This window comes from Bombus bifarius, unplaced genomic scaffold (assembly GCF_011952205.1).
Source record: "Bombus bifarius isolate JDL3187 unplaced genomic scaffold, Bbif_JDL3187 scf7180000007966, whole genome shotgun sequence".
Lineage (NCBI taxonomy): Eukaryota > Metazoa > Arthropoda > Insecta > Hymenoptera > Apidae > Bombus > Bombus bifarius.
Window position 1 is genome coordinate 5,275,025 of NW_022884352.1, and position 24,416 is coordinate 5,299,440.

Consider the following 24,416-nt stretch of genomic DNA (forward strand, 5'->3'; position numbering starts at 1 on the left):
TCGCAGAAGGGCGGATGACAGCGGATAATTGACGCTGCGAAGAACGAAGAAATCCATTCATTGCGGTGAGACTCGGTTGAATCGAAGGAGTAGATGTTCGAGAATAAATCGTGCACGGGAATTCGGCTGTGCATAATTGCGCAACGATCGTAGCCATCGACTGTTCGCAATGAGAAATTCATGGCTATGAGGCGGACGGAGAAATGTCAGATGATGGCGAATCGATACGTCGTCGAACGCAGCAACTGCGGCGTTCATCCTTGCGGAAATGGAAACAAGCGAAAATAGTATTCGCGATATACTGCTACGTTCTATGTATTGACCTTAACGTCGTAGAAACTAAGCGTTAGAGTTCGATAAATATCAACGTTTAAAATACAATCGAATTTCCACACGGTTGCTGCTATCGACGCACGCGTTGCGTCGAGTCGATTATTCTGTCAATTTGTTTAAAAATTAGGTGTATGCGTTTCCGTAACATCGAAATTGTTAAAAGGTATTAAACCATAGGCAGGATAAAATAGAATGACTGTCTTTTATTAATATCTCAATGAATTCTCGTATCAATGAACTTCCTTTCAACGAAATTCTTTATTCAACCCTCGACGCTCGGTTGAACGACCGAGCTAGTAATTAACGAGGGCAGATTTGTTAATTGATCGTCTAACACGGATCGTGAGAAAGCTCGTTAGAAATCGCAGAGCGGATTGCTAGTTTCTCAAAGAATAATCGCTACGGGGCCCCAGAAGGGTTGTTATTTCTCCGACCAAGGGGGATGATGCGTTTCATTATTGCCTCGCAGTTAATTACACGTTCTCCAACCGACTTGTGCTCCTCTGTGTCCCTGTGCTTCTCTCTTCTTGCTTCCCCATATTCGACGAAACGTCGACTGTTCGATTCTACAGAAAGAGGATCGCAATTACGCAAATGCGATACGATAGTTCACCTAACTGTTTAATTCGCCACACGTTACAGCCAACATTTTACTTTCGGTATTTCGTATATTTCTGCGAAATTCTATTCAAGTAGATTCCATTTGCTCGGTCGTAAACGTCGTAAAGATTTAGATTCGCATCAATATTCGTGGTGTAATTATCTAATTAACAGCTTTACGTCAAAATCTCATGTTATTCCCGCATACGACGTAAGATTGCTCGAAAAATTTGCGGCCAGAGGTTCGCTGCGGCATTCGCTTGGCATTATTTTTAACAGCTTCTGTGCAGAGATGTAATTTTTATCGACCATAAAAACAACTAAAAGATCGAAAGAACGCTCGCGGAACAAGAGCGTAATTGGGGTGAATTTTTCACTGAGACGTTTCGGCGTCGTTCGGGCGAGTAGAAAAAAGAAAAAAAAAAAGAAAGGAAGAGATGGAAAAAACAAACTGGGGGAAAAGTGCGTCATGGATTTGGGTCAAGAGTTGTCGCGGAATGAAGCAAACCGAGCCAAAACCGCGAACGTGCCAAGAAAAGTTGCCACACGGCGATAACTCGGCCAGGAGCAAAAGGAAGCAACAGGAAGCCGACACGGAGGGCTGTGGTCGTACAAGTTAATGAATTAAGCCGCGGAAAAATTTCCACCCGCTAAGAAAGCCGCTGTCTCACCGCCGATTTCCACCGTATTTAGCTTGTTTATACGCAGGGAATATAATTGTAGACGTCTGCGGTGATATAATCCAATGATTACGCGAGTTAAAACAACGCAGAGGAGGGGCAACAACGGAATCTTTATTTGGTGGGCGAGAAGGATTTAACAGAGCCAAGACAGATGGTAAAGTTAACATTCTGAACGCGGATTTCGATATTCGGCCATGGACGAATAAATAAAAATGAACTCGTCTTTCACTTTTCTCGAGAAGAAAAATGTACGTAAAAGTATATCGCCATTTTCTAATTAACTACGAATTAATTAAATTAACTAGGAATGTACTGTCCAGGTCATTCTAAGTCTAAGGCAGAGTAGTTTTGCAGCCGTACTTATGCCAATAAAATTACCAATACTGTTTTACTAATAAGAATATCACGAGATTCAAAATAGCGATTTAATCGAGGCTTTTAGGAAACACAAAGAAGAAAGAATGGTGAAACCAAGGAGAGAAGGTAAAAAGAGAATGCGAACAGAAAGTGACAAAGTACTTAGTTGAGAAGTCGAAGTCTCAATTCGATGGAGGAACAAAAAGTAATTGTCAAGTAAACAGGATTTTCTCGAACTGAGAAATCTCTGCGAGTTGCATCTACAACCGCTTTGTTTTCCGCGTCCATTACACGGAAACTGGTATCTAAACCTAAGTATCCGCTAACTTTCCGACCAAAGACTTATGCGTCAAGCGTCTGCCGATTCCTCGTAAACTACACCCCCAAATTCGTCTGTTTCTCAAAAGTGGAGCACGCTGGATAATTTCTTCGAGGTTGCGTCGACGTATTTTTCCTCCCTTTTTTTTTTTTTTATTTTTCTTTGTTTTTTAAAGGCGAATTCGTTTGAAAATCTCTTAGTTTCTTCGCTGGCAATTGATTTGTTTGCTCGGTGGGTACTTTGTACTTGGGTCTTTTCTTTCCTCGCGGAAGAATTTGTGAATTTGTTTTCTTCTACTCTTAGGGGTTGCTCGAATCGCGAGAGAAAGGGTAGGTCAGTGAAGACGTGGAATCTTTCGGGGATTATTGATCTTGATGCCGTAAGTTCGGAATGGCTCGAGAGAGAGGCGGCTGTTTACTGCGAAACTTTTCTACTTTCTACGGAGTGCTATCGTGTGTTACGAACCGAACAGAGTGTCACGATGGTATTTCCGATAATTATAATTTACAATCAGCAGAACACTGAAAACATTTGATGCTAAAAGTTTTCAATCCTCTAAAACAATTTTATTCGCCTATCGAATTATAAAATTCTATGCACACAGTTTCTGACACTGAATATGTACATGTCCATCGTACGTGAAATTATTTGGAAATAAAAATGCAAATGAAAATTATCTATACATCTTTCGTGTCACTCGTTGTAGGAATGGAAAACGACGAATAATATTTTTTATAGCAAGCATTTTTCTCAGTACCCTTCAATCTTATAGTTCTCTATCTCCCGCCAATCCGAATTTCCACCGAGTATTCGATTACAGAACTGAAAGTACAGATCTTCGAGTAGTAAACGATAAAAAAAATTATACACCTGGCTTTAAGATTGCGGCCCTATTACACTACAAATCAATGCGGTCAGCATTCCTTATGCAAGCCAGAATTCCAACAGCACTACTTTCTTCACTTTCCATGGCAATACGTCATTCCCCATTTATCAGTCGATTACGATTCAACGAAAAAAAAAAAAAAAAATCCATCGACGACGAGAAACGAAGGAAAAATCCATCGATGACGAGGAACGAACGAAAAACGAGTAGAAAATAGATAAAGGGGATGAATGGTGGGGAACATAGTCTGACCTCGTCGTGGTCCTCCCTATGCAGAGCAAGGTTTCTTGGGAAAGCCGGCACGCTGCTCACGGTCAAACCCTTGAGATCCTTCAGCTCCTTAAGGGCGCCAAGCGCGTTCAGGTTATCCTTTAAATTGGCCAGATTAAAATTAATCCCCTGCTCCTTGAAGTTCAGGTGCCTGTTGAGCACCGTCTTGCCGAGGGCGCTTGCCAGCAGGCTGTTGTACAGCTCGTTACGCAGGATGAACTTTTGCTCGGCGGGTCCATCGTCTTTGCTGGATACGTCGTTCGAGGAATCCGAGTCGACCTCGACCGACGAATTCGACACGACACTCATCGTCGACATTTTATTATACTCCTTTAACCTCGTACTCTACTATATCGTTCCACCGTAGTTGCTGTGTCGCGTTTCATAAAAAATACCAATCTTGTTGTTGCAAAAATTTGCGTTGTTCTTTGGCCGGAAACCGGAAGGCGAGGGAACAAATCCGGCGAAATTTTTTTTTTTCTTTTTCCTTCTAAGCGTCGAGCTTTACCTTTTGTGCTTCCCTCGCTAGTACTTTTTTATCGGAACACTTATACCGAGGCTAGTTATACGCGAGCTTATTAAAATACCTGTACATGTGCTCCTTGCATGTGTATAGGAATATATAATTAAATACGCTTTTCCAAGTGTGTATATATAATATAGATGTATATATATATATATATATATAGATTTGCTCTTCTTCGCTTAATTTCCTAGGTATATATTTATTAATCGTAGCGCGAGAACCGTTTCGCTTAGAGAGGTTAAAAACACCGTCGACAGGACACCACCGTCGCGGTTCGAGGATTGCTTCAAGGGGAGCGGCCACGTGACAGCTCGGTTACGTTCAAAACGACGTTTTCTTTGGTTTAAAAAAAAAGAAAAGAGGGAAAGGAAGGGAAGAAATTTGGAGAAAACGGCTGCTTCGATGGGCGATCGGGACTCGATCGATTCGCTGGAACTTCGCGAATTAAATTACACTCTGTCCGTTTCGGCACAGCCACCCAGATATCCTGTTTTTCTGTTTTTTTTTTCTCTTTTTTTTTTTTCTTTAAATTCGTACGTGTTTTCTTATTGCCTGGCGAATCTGGACGCTGCGAGACACGATTTCCCTTCTCTCAGGACGACCGTCCTTTCTGAAAATTCACATTCCGCTCGATTCATACTCTTCGTAAACAGCATCGTCGTTAATAAACCAGCGACTTCGTCGATTTTTCACCACGAAGACGTAAACTCGGTCCCGATATCCCGCAGCTCTTCTTGCTTGTCGCGTTAACTTTCGCTAAATTGTTTTTTTTTCTTTTTGTTCTTTTTCCTTTGTCTTACTACTTTATTCTCTACGGCTTAGCGTATATTACGTCTTATCAATATTATCAGTGGTCGCCTGTAACGCAAGCAGGCCGGCGAAACGAGGCATCCGCATGAAAAAACATTGTATCGTGGCGTTTAGGAACTTTTGCGCGCGCAGCTCATTACGCATGGCCGCGGTCTTTCTAATTGGCTGGCTAATTAGCGCGGGAGGGTGTCCCTGGTGCCGCGGACACGAGGTTTCCGGCGTGCGTGTTCGCGCGTGTCCCGCGTTTCACCCTCCGCGCTTCTCCCCACTTTAATCAGGCGAATCCCGGATACGGACAATCCGAGAGAGAAACGCGTTAATCTCCCTTCTTCTTTTTCTTCTTCTTCTTCTTCTTCTTCTCTTCTTACGTCCTACTTTGTTAAGCGATATTCGCATAAAACACGTGAAAAATAGGAACTTTGGTTGATCGTTTCTGCCCCTCTGGCCCTCTCGTATTCTCACACGCTCTTCTTCTCTCGTTCTTCTCTCTTCCTCTGCCTTTCTTCCCTCTGTTTCCCTCCACGTCGGTGTGCAACAGCGTCATCGAGCAGCCCGCACCCCGTCATTAAGACGATTTCACCCTCGACGCTTCTTCCCATGGAGATCCTCCTCCGCCTGGTCGGGCTCGTCCGTCACCAGGTAGAAGAAGAGGTAGCGCGGTGAGAAGGAGAAGAAGTAGAGAGAGAAGAGGAAGAGGAAACGGATAGAGGTACATCCTCCGCTTCTGGTTGCGTCGAGGAACATCCTTAGGCATCCATGGAGATCGTTGGTTTCTCAGCGCGGGGCATGTTTTCTGGTTCGTTGACGGCTGCAAGAGTCGTCCAGGAGGCCCGATGGCCTCCCTTCTTCATGTCCAGCGGAGCAGTGGGGGGTTCGAGACACGCGATTCGTCGAGCGTGGGCCCAAAAACCGACGGGAACGGCCGGACGAAGGCGACGGGACCCGATCCGACGGGCCGGATGGCCGGCTCGAGCGTTTTCGTACTCGATCGGACGCACTCGTGGCCGGTGATCAGGCGATGGTGGGGGTACGCGGCTGCTTAGTCGCGAATCGAGCGTCGTCGAGTCAATTAACTGGCCTTCCCGAAGTCCCAAGGTGGCTGACGACGATGTCACGTCGAAACGAAATTTTCGCGCTCGGTGTAGTCGCGATTGCGTCACGCGAGCACGGACATTCCCCGGGTACCGAATCTCTTCCGCTCACGGAAACCGCGCCGCGGCTCGCGAGTAGGGGGTTGCCTCTCGAATCCCAGTTTCTTATGTGAGCGCGACCGTGCGACTGGTTGATGCAGTCCGCGGCGGAGCATAAGGAAGCGGAAGCTCGCCGTTCCTTCTCTCTCCGCCGCTTTTTCTCTGTTGCTCCGCTTTCTACCGCTCGCCCCGTCCTTTTCCATTCCTTCGGGTTTCCTTGTCGCGCCGCCGGCCAAGGAAAGGCGCGCACGCTTCGCCGCGGCCGCCGGCGTCGTCGTCGACGTCGTCGTCGTCGTCGTGGTACCCTCCGTCTTTTGCTTCCTTTTTCTCCTCTCTCTTTCCAACCACTCGCCTCCGTTCTCCTTTCCGTTGTCTATCGGGCTCGCTCACACCGACGGTATCTGTCTCTCCCGCCACAACGCGCGCCGTAGGAAGGAGGGTGGTTGGGTGGAGGTAAGGAGAAGGCCGAAAGAAAGAAAGAAAGCGCGGGAGCGAGAGGGAGCACGAATACGGCGGAGAGACGGAAAGGTAACGAGAGACCGAGAAAGGGGTGGGAGAGACCGAGAAACTCCAAGGTGGAGGTGGAGTGGAAAAGAAAGAAAAAGAAACCGACCGAATAGCGCGAGGCGAGGCGAGGGGCCGCGAGGGGCGCAGGGGCAGGCATATATCCCGCGAAGAAACAGATAAATATAGATATTTTTCCTTTGGCTGGCCACCTGGGGAGAGAGAGAGAGGGAAAGAGACAGAAAGAGAGAGAAGATGTAAGGGTGGAAGAGAGAAACGGCCAGAGCAAGCGAGAAACCCTCGTGGGTGGTAGAAAACTGGGCTGGCGGGGTGTAGAGAGAACAGAGGGGAGGGTGTTGCACGTTTCCCGCCCCCCAGACCGAATTGGAAAAATGGAAATAATAAGAGTCGCCTCCTAGGGGGGTTGCATGGCGGGCTGCACGAACAGCCAAAGGGGTTGCAGCGGGGTGCAGAAACTGGAGGGTAGTTCTGGCTGTAGTAGGTGGGATGGGGGATGCCGAGTAGGGGTTGTGCGCAGTGCAGCATGCGCCCTGGCGACCGGCTCGCAGCAACACACATCGTATCTCGCGTTCGTGTGTGCGATAGCTTCTCACGTGTGTTCCTTCGCGGCGCGGCGCGGAGGCAAGAAAAGTGGGGCTTGGGGGTGGAAGATCGAGAAAGGGGCTCTCGCGTGATGCGACGGGGGGAATACCTTGACGGGCACGTCGAAACCAACATGGCCACCAGTTCGAAAGACCGCTACATTCCGTACATAAATTAACCCTTCGAAGCGATGCAGGCAGACGACGCGCGCGCTTCAGTCCGATTCTTTTGTTTCGCTCTAATAAAGTATCTGTGTCACGATGGAATTCGATTGCCGCCGCTCTCATCCCTTTGATCCGTCGCTCCTTTAATTCCCGTCTCCTTTCAATTACGCTTTACGACTCGCTTCCCGACAGAAATTCGAAAAAGGACATTCCTCTATTCAGCGTAACCGTTTCCGAATATCCTGCCGGAGTCGTTCGCTTCTTCTATTATATACTTAAATCATTCTGTCGCATTCGATTTCCTGGAAACTGAATTCTAACGTCGTTCTCTGCCAATGGTTTTATATAGTCGTCTAGCTGACTTATTAACTTCAAATTGATCAAGTATTAGTGGTGTTCGAAGAAGGTAAGAAACGAGATGTTCCGAAATATACGGAAGAAGAGTTTATTCTCTGGCGAGCAGAGGAAACAACTCGTTCCAGAACAGTTCGTTCTAGTTTTCGCGACGGTGATCGAACCCGGCTGGTTCTTTGCTCGCGGTTCGAGACGATTGTTTGTTTGTTTGTTTGTTTGCCCGGGGATGGTTTATCGGAGGCGGTAACGAGACGCAGTTTAAGCGATGGCCTCCGATAATGGAGCCTGGGACCCCGTGCTCGTCCCGAATGTAAAAGTAATACGCCTAGCGAGACGGAAATCATCGTTTCTCTTCGAACGCGATTTAAGTGATAAATGGCATCGTTGCGAGACGAACCCGGAACGGATGCGTTTCCGTTCTGCGGCTCTTTTCCAGCGAATTGAAAATTCTCCTGGTACCTTGGAGTTGAGTGGGTCGAACATCCCCGTGACGATCTTTTCAACATCCAATTTGACGTTTCCTTATATCTTCTATTTTACCAATTTCGACGGGAGAACATCTTTCACTAATTTCTTTGACACAGAATATATCCTATATATATATTATATACCGTTTAATTGAAATAACAAGATCGGAGCAATTTTACGCACCACAAGATAAACAATTTTCGCATAAAATTTACAAATTATCCATCGTTCGAACAATTTCGACTGTACGAGAGAAACGTATAATTTACGACCTGTACACCATCGATGTACTACAATGCAGAATCCACGCTAACTGTATCAATTTAACCACACAGTAAGAAGCCTGATCAACTCGATTAATATCGATCGTTCCATTTTTCAACGATTAAACATCAATCGCACCCACGTACCGATCAAATGATAATGTGGCCAAAGTCTCAAGCTACGCGAGCATCAAGATTCTTCGCCAACTTCGGCATCACGAGCCACCCTCCTTATCCACTTTCTCTCCACGAACAAGGATCCTCTCTTTCGCTTAACAACCCTCGGCGATCAATGGCCATCGTATCCACCGCGAAATCCTCCACTTGTTATATTATTGTCAATCGGTACGAAGCATTCGGACGAGGCTGGCCAGGCTATAATATATGTACCGTACGCTAACCCACGGCCTATTCTTCCGCAAGGGGAACGAGTCTCGCAAATAACAGATGGGTCACATGGGCAGGTAATACCGTAGTTCCTCTCGAGTGGTATCAGCTTTTGAGGTTGCTTCGAATCCACACAGAGACATACACGCGCGAGAAACCACACGAGAATTCACATATACGCGCGAGTATACATACGTACACAAAGAGACACGTGGACGCGAAGAACACGTACACGCGTGGAAAAGAAGTGGCCAGGAAGGACGTGACTCCGGCGACGTTCCGGAGATGCTGTTTCACGTGGTTGCATAAAAGTGCAACGGGAATCGGGGCTGGGGAAACAGGGCGAGACAGTAGTCGCCTGCTACCTCTAATATCCTCTAACGGTGCATCCCCAAATTACCATTGTGCCATTCACATGCAGAATACCTTCACACTCCCGGATTCCACCCCTTTCTTTCTGTCTTTTCGGCTCTCGCCTAAGTAGCAGGATGATGGGAGCCACGACCTGTGCGCCTTTTCATCCGTCTGTGGGTTACGCGGCCGTTTTTTTCATTTCTTTCTCTTCTATTCTTTATTTCTCCCTTCTTTTCTTATCTCGCCCCTTTCGCCGCCGACAGTGATTATTTGTGTTTTGGTTTTTCTGGGTGGAGCGGAAGAGGAGTTTCTCGGAATGCTTCCTCGGAGCTTGGTTTACGATTACCCGTATCGAGAACCGGAGAACACGAGAACTTGTTTCCTCGTCGCGGCCGAGGGTAGTAGGTTTACCGTTGTTGCACGAGAAGTCGGTGTTTCCTGTGTGTGGAGATGATCGCGCGTTTCCCAAGCGAACGTTCAGATTAGCGGTGTTAGGTAGGAATTTGTAAATTTAATCTGACACTTATTTCCTTGCTGAGCGAACATTAGACACTTCTCGAGAATGTCACGGGATCTCGATCATGAGAACGGCGACTGACCGAAACTCGGAGAATGGTTCTTTGTAAGAGAAACTGGGAAATAAGAAGAGAAATCTGTTTTCTCGTTCTGTTCAATGTCAATATGTATAAAGTGGTTCATAATAAAAATTCTAAACAGTAAAATAATATCTGGCTAACATAACAACTAGTTTATCATTGCACCATAAATAAACCTCTGAACCTCGTCAAACCGTGAAACTCGAATAAAAGAAGAAATAGCGTGGGAGAGAATATAAAAGGAAGTTGCTTTGAATTTCCTTCGACGATTAGAATGCTAAAAAGCAGAAAGAAAAGATAGTACCAACCAGGTGAGAAAGATCTGAATGAATTAGCCAAACATTTTCAAACGCAGGCACAACACCATCAAACTCGAAGCAAATCTAAAGCAACTTAATTATCCTTGTACGTTCTGGTTCTCCATCAAATGCTCGAGGATCGAGCGAAAAATGTTTCGACAGCCACAAAGAAGGTGAGGAACACGAGGTATAACGATAATCTTGGTCTGATCGCTGGCAAGAAGCCACGTAGATTCTCAAGAGCAGCGAGCAGTCTGCTGATAAGACGCAAAATCCAAGGTTAACGGAAAGGGATGGCGGGGTGTATGACGATGTCGGGGTGCAAGGTGAAAATTAAAGAAGCGCTAAGTCGGCCGCTAAACTGAAGAACCACTTGTTGAGCAGCTTGTGGCGGCGGCACGTTGGTTACAGCTCGGAGGGGTTGGAAAGGGAGACGACGGGGTGGCAGGGGTGGTCCAGCTTCCACGGAGGCGGCAGGACGCGGATATGCAGATGAGGGGTGGCCACCCCCGTGTAACTAACTTCTAACTTTCGTGCAAAGGCCAAGCCAACAGCCTTCCACGTTGGTTTTATGGCCGCGATTCTACATCCTCCAACGTGCGCCCTCATCCTCCTCTAAAGAAATTAAATCTGCGCTCTGCTCAACTGTTTAGAACGACGAGACTTTTCAAGTACAGCAAGCGTAAGGGGAAGTAAAGTCGTCCGGGTACGGAGATTCTTTTCAAACTTCCCTCGAGAGCTATCCTCTTCTTTTAGGTAACGATTCGATGTCGTCTTTTTCTTAATGGAAGAGTCAGTGGAACGCGGTGAATCGCTGTTCAAAGTTCTTTCATTTGTTTCAGTGAATTTTTTAATCGTTTTTAATCGTTATATTTGTGTTCATGATATACGTTACATACATATGTTCTGTATATTACATATCGTCTGTACTCAAGTTAACTATGAGCACCGTGAACTAGAGACTCTCTTATCGTTTATCTGCTCAAGTATTTACTCACGAGACGTACCATTCGTAGATACGAATTGCACCTTAGCACGTAGAATTATTGCTCGGAGCAATCGATCTGAAATCCTCGTTTCATCCAAATATCAACTGCCTCGTCCCTTAACTTGCACGCGATCGCACGATTTTGCCTATTCTTTGGAAAATTTTGCAAAATGCGCGAGGGTAATAAAAATACGAAGAATCAATTTCATCTGCGTATTAACTATCTCACCCGTTAACTACGAAGACGCGACGTCTTCCATTACAAATCCTCGAGACGTTTCTCAAAGTGCGTAAGGCTAATTTATTCGTAGAAATATTTTGCCGCAAAGTGTCGAGAACGATAAAAGGAACGAAACCATTGGAAATCAGGTGGAGTTTGCTCGGGAGCCAACAACGTGGAATCCATTCGTCGAATCGCGGTCTCCATCGAACAACAATTTGACTTATCATCTTTCCAACCCTCTTACGCGGGGGTGAAATGCGTTGGCGATGGAAAAAGGTAGAAAACCGCGAAACAACGAGCATCTCGCGGCAGTACTTTTCCCTCTGCCGACGTTTTTCTCAGCGCTTCGTTGCCGAAAAAAAGCCGGGGGAAAGGACGCCTGGCGCCAGCACGTCGGCGTCGACGAGTCTCGACCCAGATACCCCGTCGTCGTCGTCGACGACGTCGTCTCCTCCGTGGCTCCGGCTTTTCTTATTTCTCCCTTTTGCCCACCCATCGCGAGCGCATCCTCCAACCTCGTTGGGGTAGGTTTTTCCACCCCTCTGCACCTCCATACAAACTCAACGCGCGCTTGTGTATCCACCTTCCACCCTTTTGCGTACGTCCAAGACATTCTGCGTTTGCCTTACGTGCTTTTTTTTTCATTTAAACGTTTAGTTTCTTACTTAGACGATAAGTTTCGTCGGTGGTGTGCGCTGAATGTTCACTGGACATCGATGAACTTTTGTTAATTCGTAGAAACGTTTACAACAATTTGAGCGAGTCGACTTTAAGTGAAACTATCCGACTGTAAAATTTGTTCATTATATTTCGTAATTTTTGAAATGTCGTACGCTGTTGTTTTTTTTTATTAAGTCAAACCGAATATTTGAAATTGTCATAGTGTAAATTCCTAGGTAGGATTTTTCAAACTCCATTTTGCTATTTTTTAACGAGTCCATCTCCAGCGAAATTATCTCGCTTTACAATTCCTCCGATGTCGAATTTTTGAAACTTGGTTATTTTTTAATTAGCCAATCCCTAGCAAAATTATGGAATTAAGTATACTGTAAAATTGCTCCACCATGGATTTCTTCGACATTCCGCTTTACTAAATTAATTAATACGCGTTTCTAACGAGCTCGTAATTCTCAAGAATAAAAGAGTGTTTTTAGAGAACGAATGCTTTCGAAGTTGAGAAATATCAGCGAGTTTTCGGAGCTTACGAAGGAAAAGTGAGCGATAAGAAATTACGATCGATCAATGGAATGCGTGAAATTCACCAAATAATAGGCGTGTGTAAATAGAAATAAAATTAAGAAAAAGAAGAAATTTGAAACGAAACTGCATACGTTGATAAGAATTCCCGCGATGATTGAACAAATGTGAAAGGATCGAATGAGCTTTTCCAGCCTTTCTTGCAACCCTTTCTCCTTCGAAGATTTTTCTTCGCTGGCCCAGTTCGACCTCATTGGTTACCGTACACCCCGTTCTACCCCCATTTTACCACACGAAAAACGCCTGCGTTATTTTTTCCCCTTTTCCCCGTCCATCTTCACCCTCACGGATTCGCGGTTCTCAGAGACCAATCGCTTCTTCGATTTATGTGATTGCGAAAATTTTATAAAAATTATAGTCCAAAAAAAAAAATTCAAGAAAAATTAATCTTTCTCCAAATCGAAGAAATATCCAAGAAAAGAGTATCTCGTAAATTTTGCAAGAAGTAAACCGATGTTTCGGTATCACATTTTTACCATCGAGCTTCCCTTAAGTTGATTAAATATTTCGAAAGATATTTACGTGAATTCTATATAAAATAAAAATATAACCCACTTGATGCTAACACTGAAATATATCAACTTCTGAATAACAACGTAGTACTGTATTTCTTGCGAATAATCGAGTAAATAAATCTTCTCTTAAAGCAATACAACTGAAAAAATATAATTTAATTATAGTTTTTAAAAAAGTAAAATTACTCATCTATTTCCTGCGAATAATCCAACAGGATGAACGTTTCCGCAAATTGCATGTTCAAAAAAATATTTCGCAAATTCCACATACAAGAAGTAAAAACGTATTCCAACAGCGATAAGACTAAGAAAGAAAACAAAAATATATACAGATATAGTTTTCAATACGAATATGGTGTAGCATTTTTTTGCAGACCAAGCTTTAAGATGCACACGATGGTTGCGTGTGCACGTAACACACGTGCGCGACGCATAAAATAATAAATTAAGCTGTACGATATGATCAAGCGGGGCTACGATTGGTCGTTGTCGAGAGAGGGCCCCTTTTATTATTTCTCTCTTCTTTTTCTTTTTTTCTTCTTCTTTTTTTTTTTTTTATCGCGCCGTACGAATCTCTCTGCTGGCAACCATAGGGGCTGAGCATTCCGGCCATCTTGAATTGCAAATACGTGTCGGATCGGAAATAATGAAACGAAAGAAAGAGAGGAAAAAAAGATATCGCGAAGCTGCAGTTGCAAATAACTCGTATTTTATTTACATCGCCGACATTATCACGCCACAATGATTTTCTTTATTACTAAATTCGTGTAATTATATTATTCGTTTCAACCGGGTGAAACACGGACTCATCGTTCGCCTCCAACGTTTCACACTTGAATAAATAAACGCGATAAATCGCGTATAGTTTTTTAGCAGCTGTATAGTATACGCTTTTTATTTTTTCCTAACCACACGATCGAACATGCTTGCGTATTTAATATTAGCATCGTAAACTACCTCCCATATTCTAATTTAAATGTCAATAATTTAATAAGTGTAATCCAATGAATAGTCGATTATGTTGACGAGACGTAAACAAAGCAGGATAAGACTAGAATCGCAATGCGCGCCACATACTCGAACCAAAGAGAAGAAGAAAATAGAAAAAGGAAAATAGAGCGATAAAAAGCGATCGTCGGACGGATAAAAAGCGACTATGGCCTGTAAGATGTAATCAAAGTCCACTAAATTACACGCGAGTCTACTTTCGATCAATCAAACGGACTATTAGATTAGAATGTACGTCATCGAGATAAAAAGGTGGCTGCAAGTGTCTTTGAACGAGCTAACGACATTGTTTTCCGTGTTTAAGTTCTTGGCCATTTTTCCAACGAATCCCTCCTGCGTTTCAGATTGCACGAGAAAATTACGCGACCCTCGTTGTCGCCATTTGCCATCGCTGAAAATCCAATTCGAAGACCCGATTGATCGATGTCAACGTTCCTCGATAATTCGATCATTGTTCCAAAATACTCCAATTGTACGGAGAATCGAAATTTTCAATGTGTGTGTATTACACAAAAGTAGAAATAAAGATCACTTGAGAAAAGAATAAGAAAGAAAAATACTGTGAAATTTGTCTTCAAGTTAGAGACGATAAGGAGATTTTGATAATAGAACGGTAAATGTGCGGGTGTATGTTCGACTTGCAACTTTTCATATTTACAAACACCTTGAAAAATAAGAATGAAAGTGTCCTAACAAGGAGATGGCAAGAACTGTGAAATCTCCAACGAGTTGGCTGTACGAACATTCGATGCTTTACGTCGATGGCAAAGCGGCTCCAAAAGAATTCGAGCGCATGGCCCCTCGCTTCCGACGAATTAATCGAGAAATTACGTTCTTGGCGCACTAGTTTCCCATGTTTTCAGCGCTTTTATTACAACCTCCAGCCGTAGAAATATACAGAAGCGCCATTAGCAAACAAGAATAATCAAAATTCTATCAAAAGAAATTGTGAAACTTGGATATTTAAAAATCAAAATGTATCAACGTGAAAAAAGTTTATAAAAGACACGTTCTGTTCTTGAAAACCATGGGCCGTGCGCTGAAATTCTTTCGGTGCTGTTTCACCAGCAACTTAAAGCATCGAACGTACGTACGATCAACTTATTCGAGATTTCGCAGTCTTTGCCACCTTTTTCGCAAAATTTCTCCAAGTTACGCCCGACAACAAGATCTTAACAATTTTTCCATCTTCGTAAGCAAAGATATGCTACAAAATAAAAATGAAAATTGCCAAAATTTCTCGAAGCCAAGAAGACTTTAATGGCGCACTGGCCAATGATCGATTGAAAAATTCCGATTTCATGCACTTTATGGGAAAATTCGAGGCATTTGGAGAGAGTAGGAGCTAGCACGGACGATGCTTTCAATTTATAAAATTAAGTCCCGGCTGAGGAGAAACAAGGGGTTCGGAAACGTGCGCGGAAGTCGATCGATGGAATCCCATGTTTTGAATCGAGGATACACGGTAAAGTGGATTGCTTCTCGGGATCTCTCAGCCTTGTGTCTCAATAAACCGTCTCCTTATTGCAACACCGTACGCCAGAAACCTCGATCCTCGTGATTCATATTAATCGGCTTAGCCGATTACCCTTCTGATAAGACGAACTTGAATTCCTCGATAAGATCGATCTGGTTGAGAAGTCTGGAAACAGGCGAGTTCTCTCGGAGCCTGATTAAATCATTTCGCTTAAGAATTCCGATCCAAGATCGATTATTACACGATGCGTTTAATTCTCGGCAGATTCGTTCGCAGGGAACAATGAAAGTTTAAATTCAGAGACTCGAAGGAAGCGTGCCTTAATCCTCTTAAAAGCGTATCTCGTTGAACGAGTCTGTTCAAGACAGTGCAGAGCAAGTCAATTAACCAGGATAACGAAATTAACGGCCCTCACGGTGTGATTATTTCTCAAACAGAAGCGCGATATTCTACACCTCCTCTGCTGGAACACGGAATTACAAAACTCTTTCCCCAGCCATCGATTCTCGTGTCTTTGGCAAGTAGATTTCCAGCTTCCAGAAACATACTGGCACATGTACATGCGTGTGATTGATGTTTCTTTAACGTAGATGAGATCAAGGATTAATAAATATTTCTGAATATGTGCAAATGTTTACGGGTATAGAGAATCTCAACGACCGAATTTTCTTATTAAAAAAAAAAAAAAAAAAAAAGAAGGAAAAGAGAAAAGAGGAAACTAAATATCTTTTATTGATTTTGATAACTTGGCCTTCTAAAAAAGTCTTAGTATTACGTACATATATAACACACTGGGTACACATAGTATATTTTTCCGAGAGATAGAAAATAATCTAATAAATCTACCCTTAAAAACCTCGAACCAAAAATGAAGATTCTTCGTTATCGCTCTTTAGAAGAAATTCCTAATTACCACAAAAAAAGTGTTTCAATCGACACGATAAACTTCCTACTTTTTACGCTAATATCAATTAAAAAAAAAAAAGGAAAGTTCGTTTTCACATTGAACGATGATTCGCTTGAAAAATCGGACCGGAGGATCGACGAGGGTGAGAAGCAGGGGTAGCAGTGGCCCGGATTTCGCGGGGTAAATATGCATCCCAGGCGTGCAAGGTAAATTGTTGAAGAGTTGGGGTGTCCTTAAGCTAAGGTAAAAGGTTGTCTGGGGCGGCGTCTAGCCGTGTCTATCGATTATCCTCCATCTTCGTCTGTCTCGTCCGATCTTACCGCCCCTCTGCACGCGCCCCACCACCGAAACCCCTTCTCCACCCCCTCTGTCTCTCCTCCTTCCCTATTTTCGATCCACCATCGGCCACCCCCTTGCTCCTGACCTGTCGCAAAACCACCCACGCACTTACGCACGGCACTTCTTGCGCGATCCTTTCGTACTCCTTCGGCAACTATTGCAGATGATAAGCGAGGGTTGAAATTAATCGAAGATATCAGACAGGAGAAGAGTCAGATGAATCAAATTCCCAATTTTTTTTCTTTTTTTTTTTGTACTACGAATCAAGCTTAACCAAAATTCAGCCACAAACTTATTAAAATGTAAACTTTTTTTTAAAATTCAGCAAGTGAAAAATTCAGTTAAGCCCGGGGTAGGAAAATTGCTTTTTGAAATTTTATCCGGTTTTGGTTATGGCCGGAGCGAATTCGAGGCGAATTTTAATTTCTTCCGAAAACATCTATTAAACGTTTGACTTAAAAATTGATCCTATGACGTAGTAAATATTTTAATCGGCAACTCGGAGTTTTTCCAAAGCCCAGAATGTAAAATTTATACGCGAACATAGACTCAGTTCGAACACGGAAAATGCAAAAATATACCCGCGAATGGTTAAAAAAAAAATATTCCTCTTCGTGATCTATTTAGGTATGATAAAACGGTGGAGGAGTTTTGTATGCAAATCGGATAACGATAAGAATAAATAAAACAGTGATTTAGAAAAAGCTCGTAAGCTATGGAATCCAAGAGACTAATTTTTGGAATTTTTGTCTCCGTTTAACACTCGCATCACGTAAAAATTACTAAACGGATTTCGGTGGCGTTTTCTCTGTTTTATAGTTGAGTATTCGGGAAAGAGAATCGGATACGTTTCACCTGAATCCATTTTGTCGAAGTTGAAAAACAGCCTGGCATCCGAGTTGTATGCGCTGCCATGTTTGGTAAAGGTCGAGCAACGATGGCTAATTATTTACGTGGTTTGTTGCGAAATCGAATGTTTTTCGAATTTAATATTCCTTACCACGCAGCACAACTACTGAAATTAATATAAAAAATACGCAACTACTCCATTCGCAAAAATTCATCTGATTAAAAATTGCTCCATATATTCCTAGTCCGCGCGATCGATAAATACAAATAATAAAAAACATTGAAATGTTGCTTCTCTTAATAATCTTCTCTAAAACAAATGAAAAATAACATAATCAACTTATCAGCTACTTTTTTAAAGACATATACGTCTCTGAACCTACCAGATCTCTTTTTTAATTATTAAAGTCTTGTTGTTGAAATTCTCGTATTTGATCATAAAGCGATATCAAAATCGAAGGATCGACGAAGATCTCCTTGTTTGTGCGATTTATAATTACAAATTCGTTTTACAATAATAAATCATCGGAATTATACGGAGAGCGACCACACCAACTAAAAATTCATTCGTAAGTTTCTTTCGCGAGCCTTCGTCGATGGCCACGACGATACTTCCGGATACCTTGAAATTTGTAGCTGGCAAGGCTTGCAAGAGCGAAACTCGATTCGAAGAGTTCCCTTGTTGGTGGAGCTCGAAACGTTTACCTTTATACTTTGGGGGATGGACGAGAGCTACTTGCCTCTTCGGCAGTTTTAATCGAGGGAAGGTATCAATCCGTGGAAGGAGACTGTTGGTCAGCTTGTGGGTTTCGTCGAGAGAATAATCGTCGAAGGCGGCGAGTGTAATTGGCGAGTAAACTTTGAACGTGTTTAATTTTTAGTAGATTCGGTGAGACAGGTGCGAGCTTTAAAGTGGAGACGATTTAAACGCAGCTAACCCGTGGGGAAAGTTTTCGCGTACGTGTTCGATTGCACCGCAAGAAACTCGCCTTTCCTATCTAAGATTCCGCGGATGTTCGAGAAATTCTTAGCTTCATGATCGGTAATCTGCTGTAATTATATAAATAGATAGTTGTGCAAATGGAAATTCTATCGTAAACTCTCATGGAAATTTGTTCGTAAATTGAAGGTAGTGAAACGAAGGAATTATACGAAAAATATGACGCAATTATTGTTTTTAATATGCTCGCTTCAGTGGAAAGAAAAATTTAATATAATTTGTGAAATGCAGCTGATCTCGGAACGTAAGAGGATTATATCGACAAACCATGCCCGCTGCTATTATCATAATCGTAATTACTATCGTCCCATTTTATTATTAATTACCTAATATAACTTTGGAAATTCCACCGTGGACATTGGTAATTTACCAACGTTGAAAGTACGCTAGCATTTTGAAAATCTAAATCCCGCGACTTGGCGTCGAATGGAAGTTCGTCGCGATTCGACATCCCAATTGCAAGGTAATTGCGAGCGTAAACCGTAAGAAGAGCCTAAGTATCGAGAAACCAGCCGAAAGCTACGTTCGCTGCAGCTACGAATTACACCTTTACCGATCCCCTTTGATGTTTTAAAAATAAAAATTTGCAGATGAAAAATTGGCGAGATACGACAAACCTGTAAAAACACAAGCACGACTTGTGTTGAAATAAAAGTGTAATATAATTCGTGGAATCCAGTTGATGGCCGAGATGGCGTAGGAAGACCGTATCGAGGAATCAGCCCGAAAATCAAACGTATTCGAACGACAGACCGCGTGTGGGTGTTTGACAGTGTGCGAGTGACGGACAGGTCGTGACCTAGGCCGTCTTGAAGGGCAGACATTTTTTAATCGATAACCTGGCCCCGCTCCTCGTCCACCGACACCCTGCAAGGCGCACAGACGGTGAGGTAGTTATCCCTGGCTAAAGAGCAGTAGTACGGGGGAGGGGTTGAAGGGGTGAAATAGCCCGGGAGAGAATCGTGGAGGTGTACAGACGCAACTGTACTTCGCCACCCCCTCGCCGGCAGCCTAAATAAAGGCCCATCCTTAAAGCGGACCGGCTCGAAAACATTGTTAAAGGGGATGGCGCGCCGAAACTCACCGAGGTGTAATTCAACCAACAGGAAAAATAGTGCGACACGATCTTCTTGTATTATAGTAAACGAGGTAGGGTAAGATTTTATTGCAACTTTTTGGAAATTATGGAAAGTTTGCTGGATTCTGATTAATATTACTTTTGGAAGTAATATTTGGAGTAATCACTGGTCATCGAATTTGAGATAATAGAAATTTTCAAGATTTACGATATATTTTTATTTATTTTTTTTTTTTTTTTTTTGTAAATTGCGCGTAATGATAGAATTAATTAATTAGTAAGATGTTCTATATGAATTTGTGTTTTCTGTCTTTGGCTTGATACTATCGCAATTTATATCTTATGACCTCGTTGTTTTGGCAGATATTTAGCAAATTTTTATTTTCCAGATACAATACAGAGACTTAGGTTACGAGTGTTAAGAATTTTCTTCGATAGCAGGAAATGTTTTCAGAGAAATGTCTTCTCTGACATCGATACGAGCAGCCAAAGTTAGCTTGCCATTTATGATCCAGTTATTAGAAAAGTGAAACATTTTCACGCGCTTCTAATCGATGAACTGTGATTTAGTAATTTAGCTGGAAAATAATTCGTTTGATAACGTTCATGATATTTTAGTTTTCATGGAAAAGTGACTGGATACTAATAATACGAAAAATATTGAATTTTCCACGATTATCTGACTGATCGTTAAAATCCCGAGGTAATTGTTTATTTTTTCATATTAAACCGAGAAAATGGATAAAGGACGGCGGCGAAAAAGACGAGAAGCAGAAAAAGTGCATCGAGAGACGGCTGGAATATGATAAGGGGATGGAAAACTTGGGGGCACGAAACGTCAAAATATTGTTTTTCCATTCTTTTCACGAACGACGATGGCGAGACAAGGTGGCGGCGGTGTTTTCAGAAAAAATACACCCGCCTCTGCCCGCGGCTGTCGATCCTGTATTTTTTCCCCTCTGTGCCTTTTCCCGTCCTATACTTTTTCTCGTTACGAAACAGAGACACCGGCTGCTTGCAAATTTCCAAATGAAAACAACGTTCAGAAGTGAAATCGAGTCAGCTTCGCGCACACGTTGTGTCCATTTCTCTGATCATTCGTGAAAAACCTAGCCGAAGGAAAGAAAGGATTATAGGAGGCCAAGATTATTCCTTTCAAAATCCTCTCCATTTAATATCTCTGATCTCGTCTTGTTATATTTTACAAGCTAACAAGTTAACAACAACGTACAGTTTGGAAGCGAACGCAAAATTCGTAAGTAAATTCAGTTGGTTAAACGTAAATTTGTAAATTGTAGATATCGTAGATTGCTTATATTACACGTATCATATTACAAGCAATCGTTCGTGCAACAAAAGATTACAATTAACACAAATAATATAACGAAATGAAAAGCTTACGAAGAAACATTTTTACAACAGAAGTCTACGATCTACGTTTGTATCGACGCCGTACAATTTTACGCAACAAGAGTCTACCATCTACTCGTCACTTGTTCATCTAGCAACGTCGTCAATTAATAAATTATCGCGCAGGAAAAATCCTTCCAACGATGAAACAAATCACCGTGTACATTGATAAAGACAGTTACCGTATCACTTTCCAACAATAATCGGCTAGCCGCAATAAAATCAACTCATCGAGTCAACGGGTGGAAGAAGGGTGGAAAGTTCGATCGGTTCGACCGATGGAGAGACGTTTCCATCGCGATCGACAAAATAATTCATGGACTAAGTCAACCGTGGCAATACTCGCCGACTCACTCATTCCGGCTCCATTTTGCTTTCGTTCCATCTTCCTCGTGCAAGTATCAACAGAAATCATTTGACGACGGCCAATCGATAAAAGAAAAATCGGGAGAAGATACTAAATGGGTGTTAATGAACAGTGAATATCGAGGATAACAGGCAAAGTGATGGGAAGAAGGGGGAAAAAGGCAACAGAGAAACGTCAATGACTCGTTAGTGGAAATTTTATTGATAGTTTTATTCATGGGGCGACAGTCACCTGTTGCACAAACAGAGCAACGCGAATGCACTTGCTGTTAAGCCGAAAGAGCGTTGCATTCCCGCTGGCGCATTGATTAAAAGCTCATCCTTTTCGATGGCACTTTCCCAAATTTCCCTTTAACCGAGAGGACTCTACTTAAGCGATGGTAATAGCCGTCACCGCGTTTTACCAATAAACGCTAATTTGTCCGGGATTATTCAATTTTCTGAAAACCTGTGAAGGTAAATACGACTGTTCGAATGATCGCTCGTTTTACGCTAATCTCCTCCTCTTTTCTTCTCTTTCTTTCTTTTTTCTCTCTTTTGTTTCAATGTGAAGCGACACATGAATTTTTAGCTGTTGGTCATCATTGTTCAGAATGGTATTTAAAATTTGTCGACGGATGAAAAAACAAGATTCGCCCGTCGCAACTTGTTGCAGGCAACAATTGCAAACGACAATAGAATTGTGGGGTGAGTAGCGAAAAAAGTTGTTTGGCCCAGCTCTCCAGCCAGAAAAATTCACAACTGGGACAAACACCGAGACAAACGTTGCCCCTCTTGACTTTTGCAAAATCGACGTTCATTTTTCCAACGCAATTGTTTTTCGAGGAAATATGCCGAAGAGAGAACTTTCAAAATATCTCTCAACTATTTTCATGGTTCTAGTAATTTTTCCAATATTAATACGTTGTTCCTTAGTCTGGAAAAAGATTCGACATTTGCACGTTTATTCCCTTTCGCTTACAATTTTTGTCTGTGATTCCAAAAGACGATATATCTTTTCTTCGTGCGAACGAAAGATTTTGAAAAGCGCGAAAGTTGAACCTTTCAGTGGAAAGTGGATTGCTAGCCAAGTAGATTTTTAAATACTTTCATAATTAGAAAATTGTTTTCTCAAGATAATTCGCGACATCTGAACCACGCGAACGAGATTCGCAATTTCTCCGCAGGATAAACGAAATTAGTTGCTCGAAGGGTGAACTGCGTTTCTTCAACCCCTATTCTAGGGGTTGGTAAACGGACCACGTTCCTCCCTGCATTATCCACCGAGGATAAGGGTGGCCAACTGCAGAGATTCTTGGGGGTTAACCGAATTCTTCCGCATCGTGTGGTGGTAATTTCTCGGCAGTGTTCGAAAACGTATCGCGTAAAATTCTTGTAGACACTTTCTTAACGAACCCAGCGTTTGACGAAATTTCGCAAAAAGAATTCACAGTGAGCTAAATAGCGAAAAATATTCTACGTCTATTTATAATCGATAAACGTTCTGTGATATTATTTTAACATACAACAATTTTTATATTCCAACGTAACTGAAAATCAACAGTACAGTTTCTTCGACCACAAAGCATCGAAGGAAGAAGAGAAAATATAGTCGACCATCGTTTCTGCGATCGTTCGAAATATTTTGTATATTCGGGTGGCATTAAAAATTTACACTAAAATTTCATAAACCGTAAAGGAGGAGAGTCAGAGGAGATCAAAGTATACTTGGAACGACTCTAATGAATAACTGAAAGAGGCTTGAAAGCAGTAAGTGTAGTTCGTCTCACGGAGATCCCCGTGAAATTTTTCTAGCAACAGACGAGACGAGAATGTATTTATGACACTGATTACGTTACTGCATTTGTATACAATCCCGTGTAAGCGATCTTGCAACCTTTGTTCCAAAGGCGCAGACTGACCCCGAATTTAATCAACCGGCCTGCTTTCTCTGTCGTTTAAATGCACCGAGATTGCAGCAATAAGCGTTAACCAACCTCAACATCTGACTATCGGCGTAAAATTGCGACATCGGTGGCGGCAGATCATCGATGCGAAATTTCGAGAAAAATAAAAAATTCTTCGATGACGATAGATTTTCTACCGCAGGACATAAAGGTATTTTTAATTAGAGCGCGATTCGAGAAAGTCATCTAAGAGTGATTCTTTATTTCTTAGAAATACAGTAACACCAAGAATTTCAATTTTTACAGAGGATGTTAAACTTTGAAAAATCATGAAAATGAAAAAAATGTTAATTCGTAAAGAGAAACACAATTGACTCTTAAACGAGTTTCTTAGAAGCCAAACGGCTCAACTCCGCTTTTTGTGAACTTCTCTATTCTTGAATTACATGCACAAGTATTTTACTGAACATCTTGAAAAACAAATAATTTATTTTCACGAAGTTATTTATCCAAAAGAGATAGAGCATTCCATAAATAAATAATCGCAAATTCCATGATAAATTACAAAAAAATGGTATTTGTAATTGTCATTTTTCTGTACGTTTTAATTTATGGAGTTTATCAACGTGTTTTCTGAGAGTCTCAAGTATTGATCCTCGCGCTCAAAAGATATAACGAGGCTGGCTAAGGAAAAATAAAAGACGACGAAACATTTTGTAATTTTTACAAAAGCAACGTGTTAATATTTCAGGGTATTGTGCTGTATGCATAGGAACAGAGCACAGCTAGTAGCATCATTGGACAACCTCGACCTCCTCGACCCACTCTAGTATTCTACAGCACGTGATCACCAGGCACTCAACACCAAGCGCTGTTCAAGATGATACAACAGTACACCTGACTGACGTGAACCAGTTGACCCCTGGTTGCTTTGCATTACCATTAACCCATCGAGTGTTGCGTAGACGAATGACACCGTCTTTTCTTTTTTTCTTTTTCCTTTTTTATGTAACTGTGTGCAAATTCGTGGAACTCGCGTTCCATATCGCGACACGAACAGATTCTACCGTTGCAAAACGAAAACAGTACTATATTACGCCGTACCGTATGAATTGTATTGAAAAACGTTTAAAACATACTGTATCAA

General features: G+C 42.3%; 1 protein-coding gene across 3 annotated transcripts in view; it reads right to left on the reverse strand.

The window, feature by feature from the left end:
* LOC117210888 (zinc finger protein rotund-like) overlaps nt 1-24,416 on the reverse strand; it is a 242,810-nt gene that overhangs the window by 164,186 nt on the left and 54,208 nt on the right. For 2 of the 3 annotated variants that reach the window (XM_033454425.1, XM_033454345.1), the window contains exon 1: nt 3,431-6,055. The exons of the other annotated variant lie outside the window; for it this stretch is intronic. In XM_033454425.1, coding sequence (XP_033310316.1) covers nt 3,431-3,766 — 336 coding nt within the window. In that variant the 5' untranslated portion in view covers nt 3,767-6,055. Of the gene's footprint in view, nt 1-3,430; nt 6,056-24,416 lie in introns of those variants that run through there. 3 annotated transcript variants of the gene reach the window in all.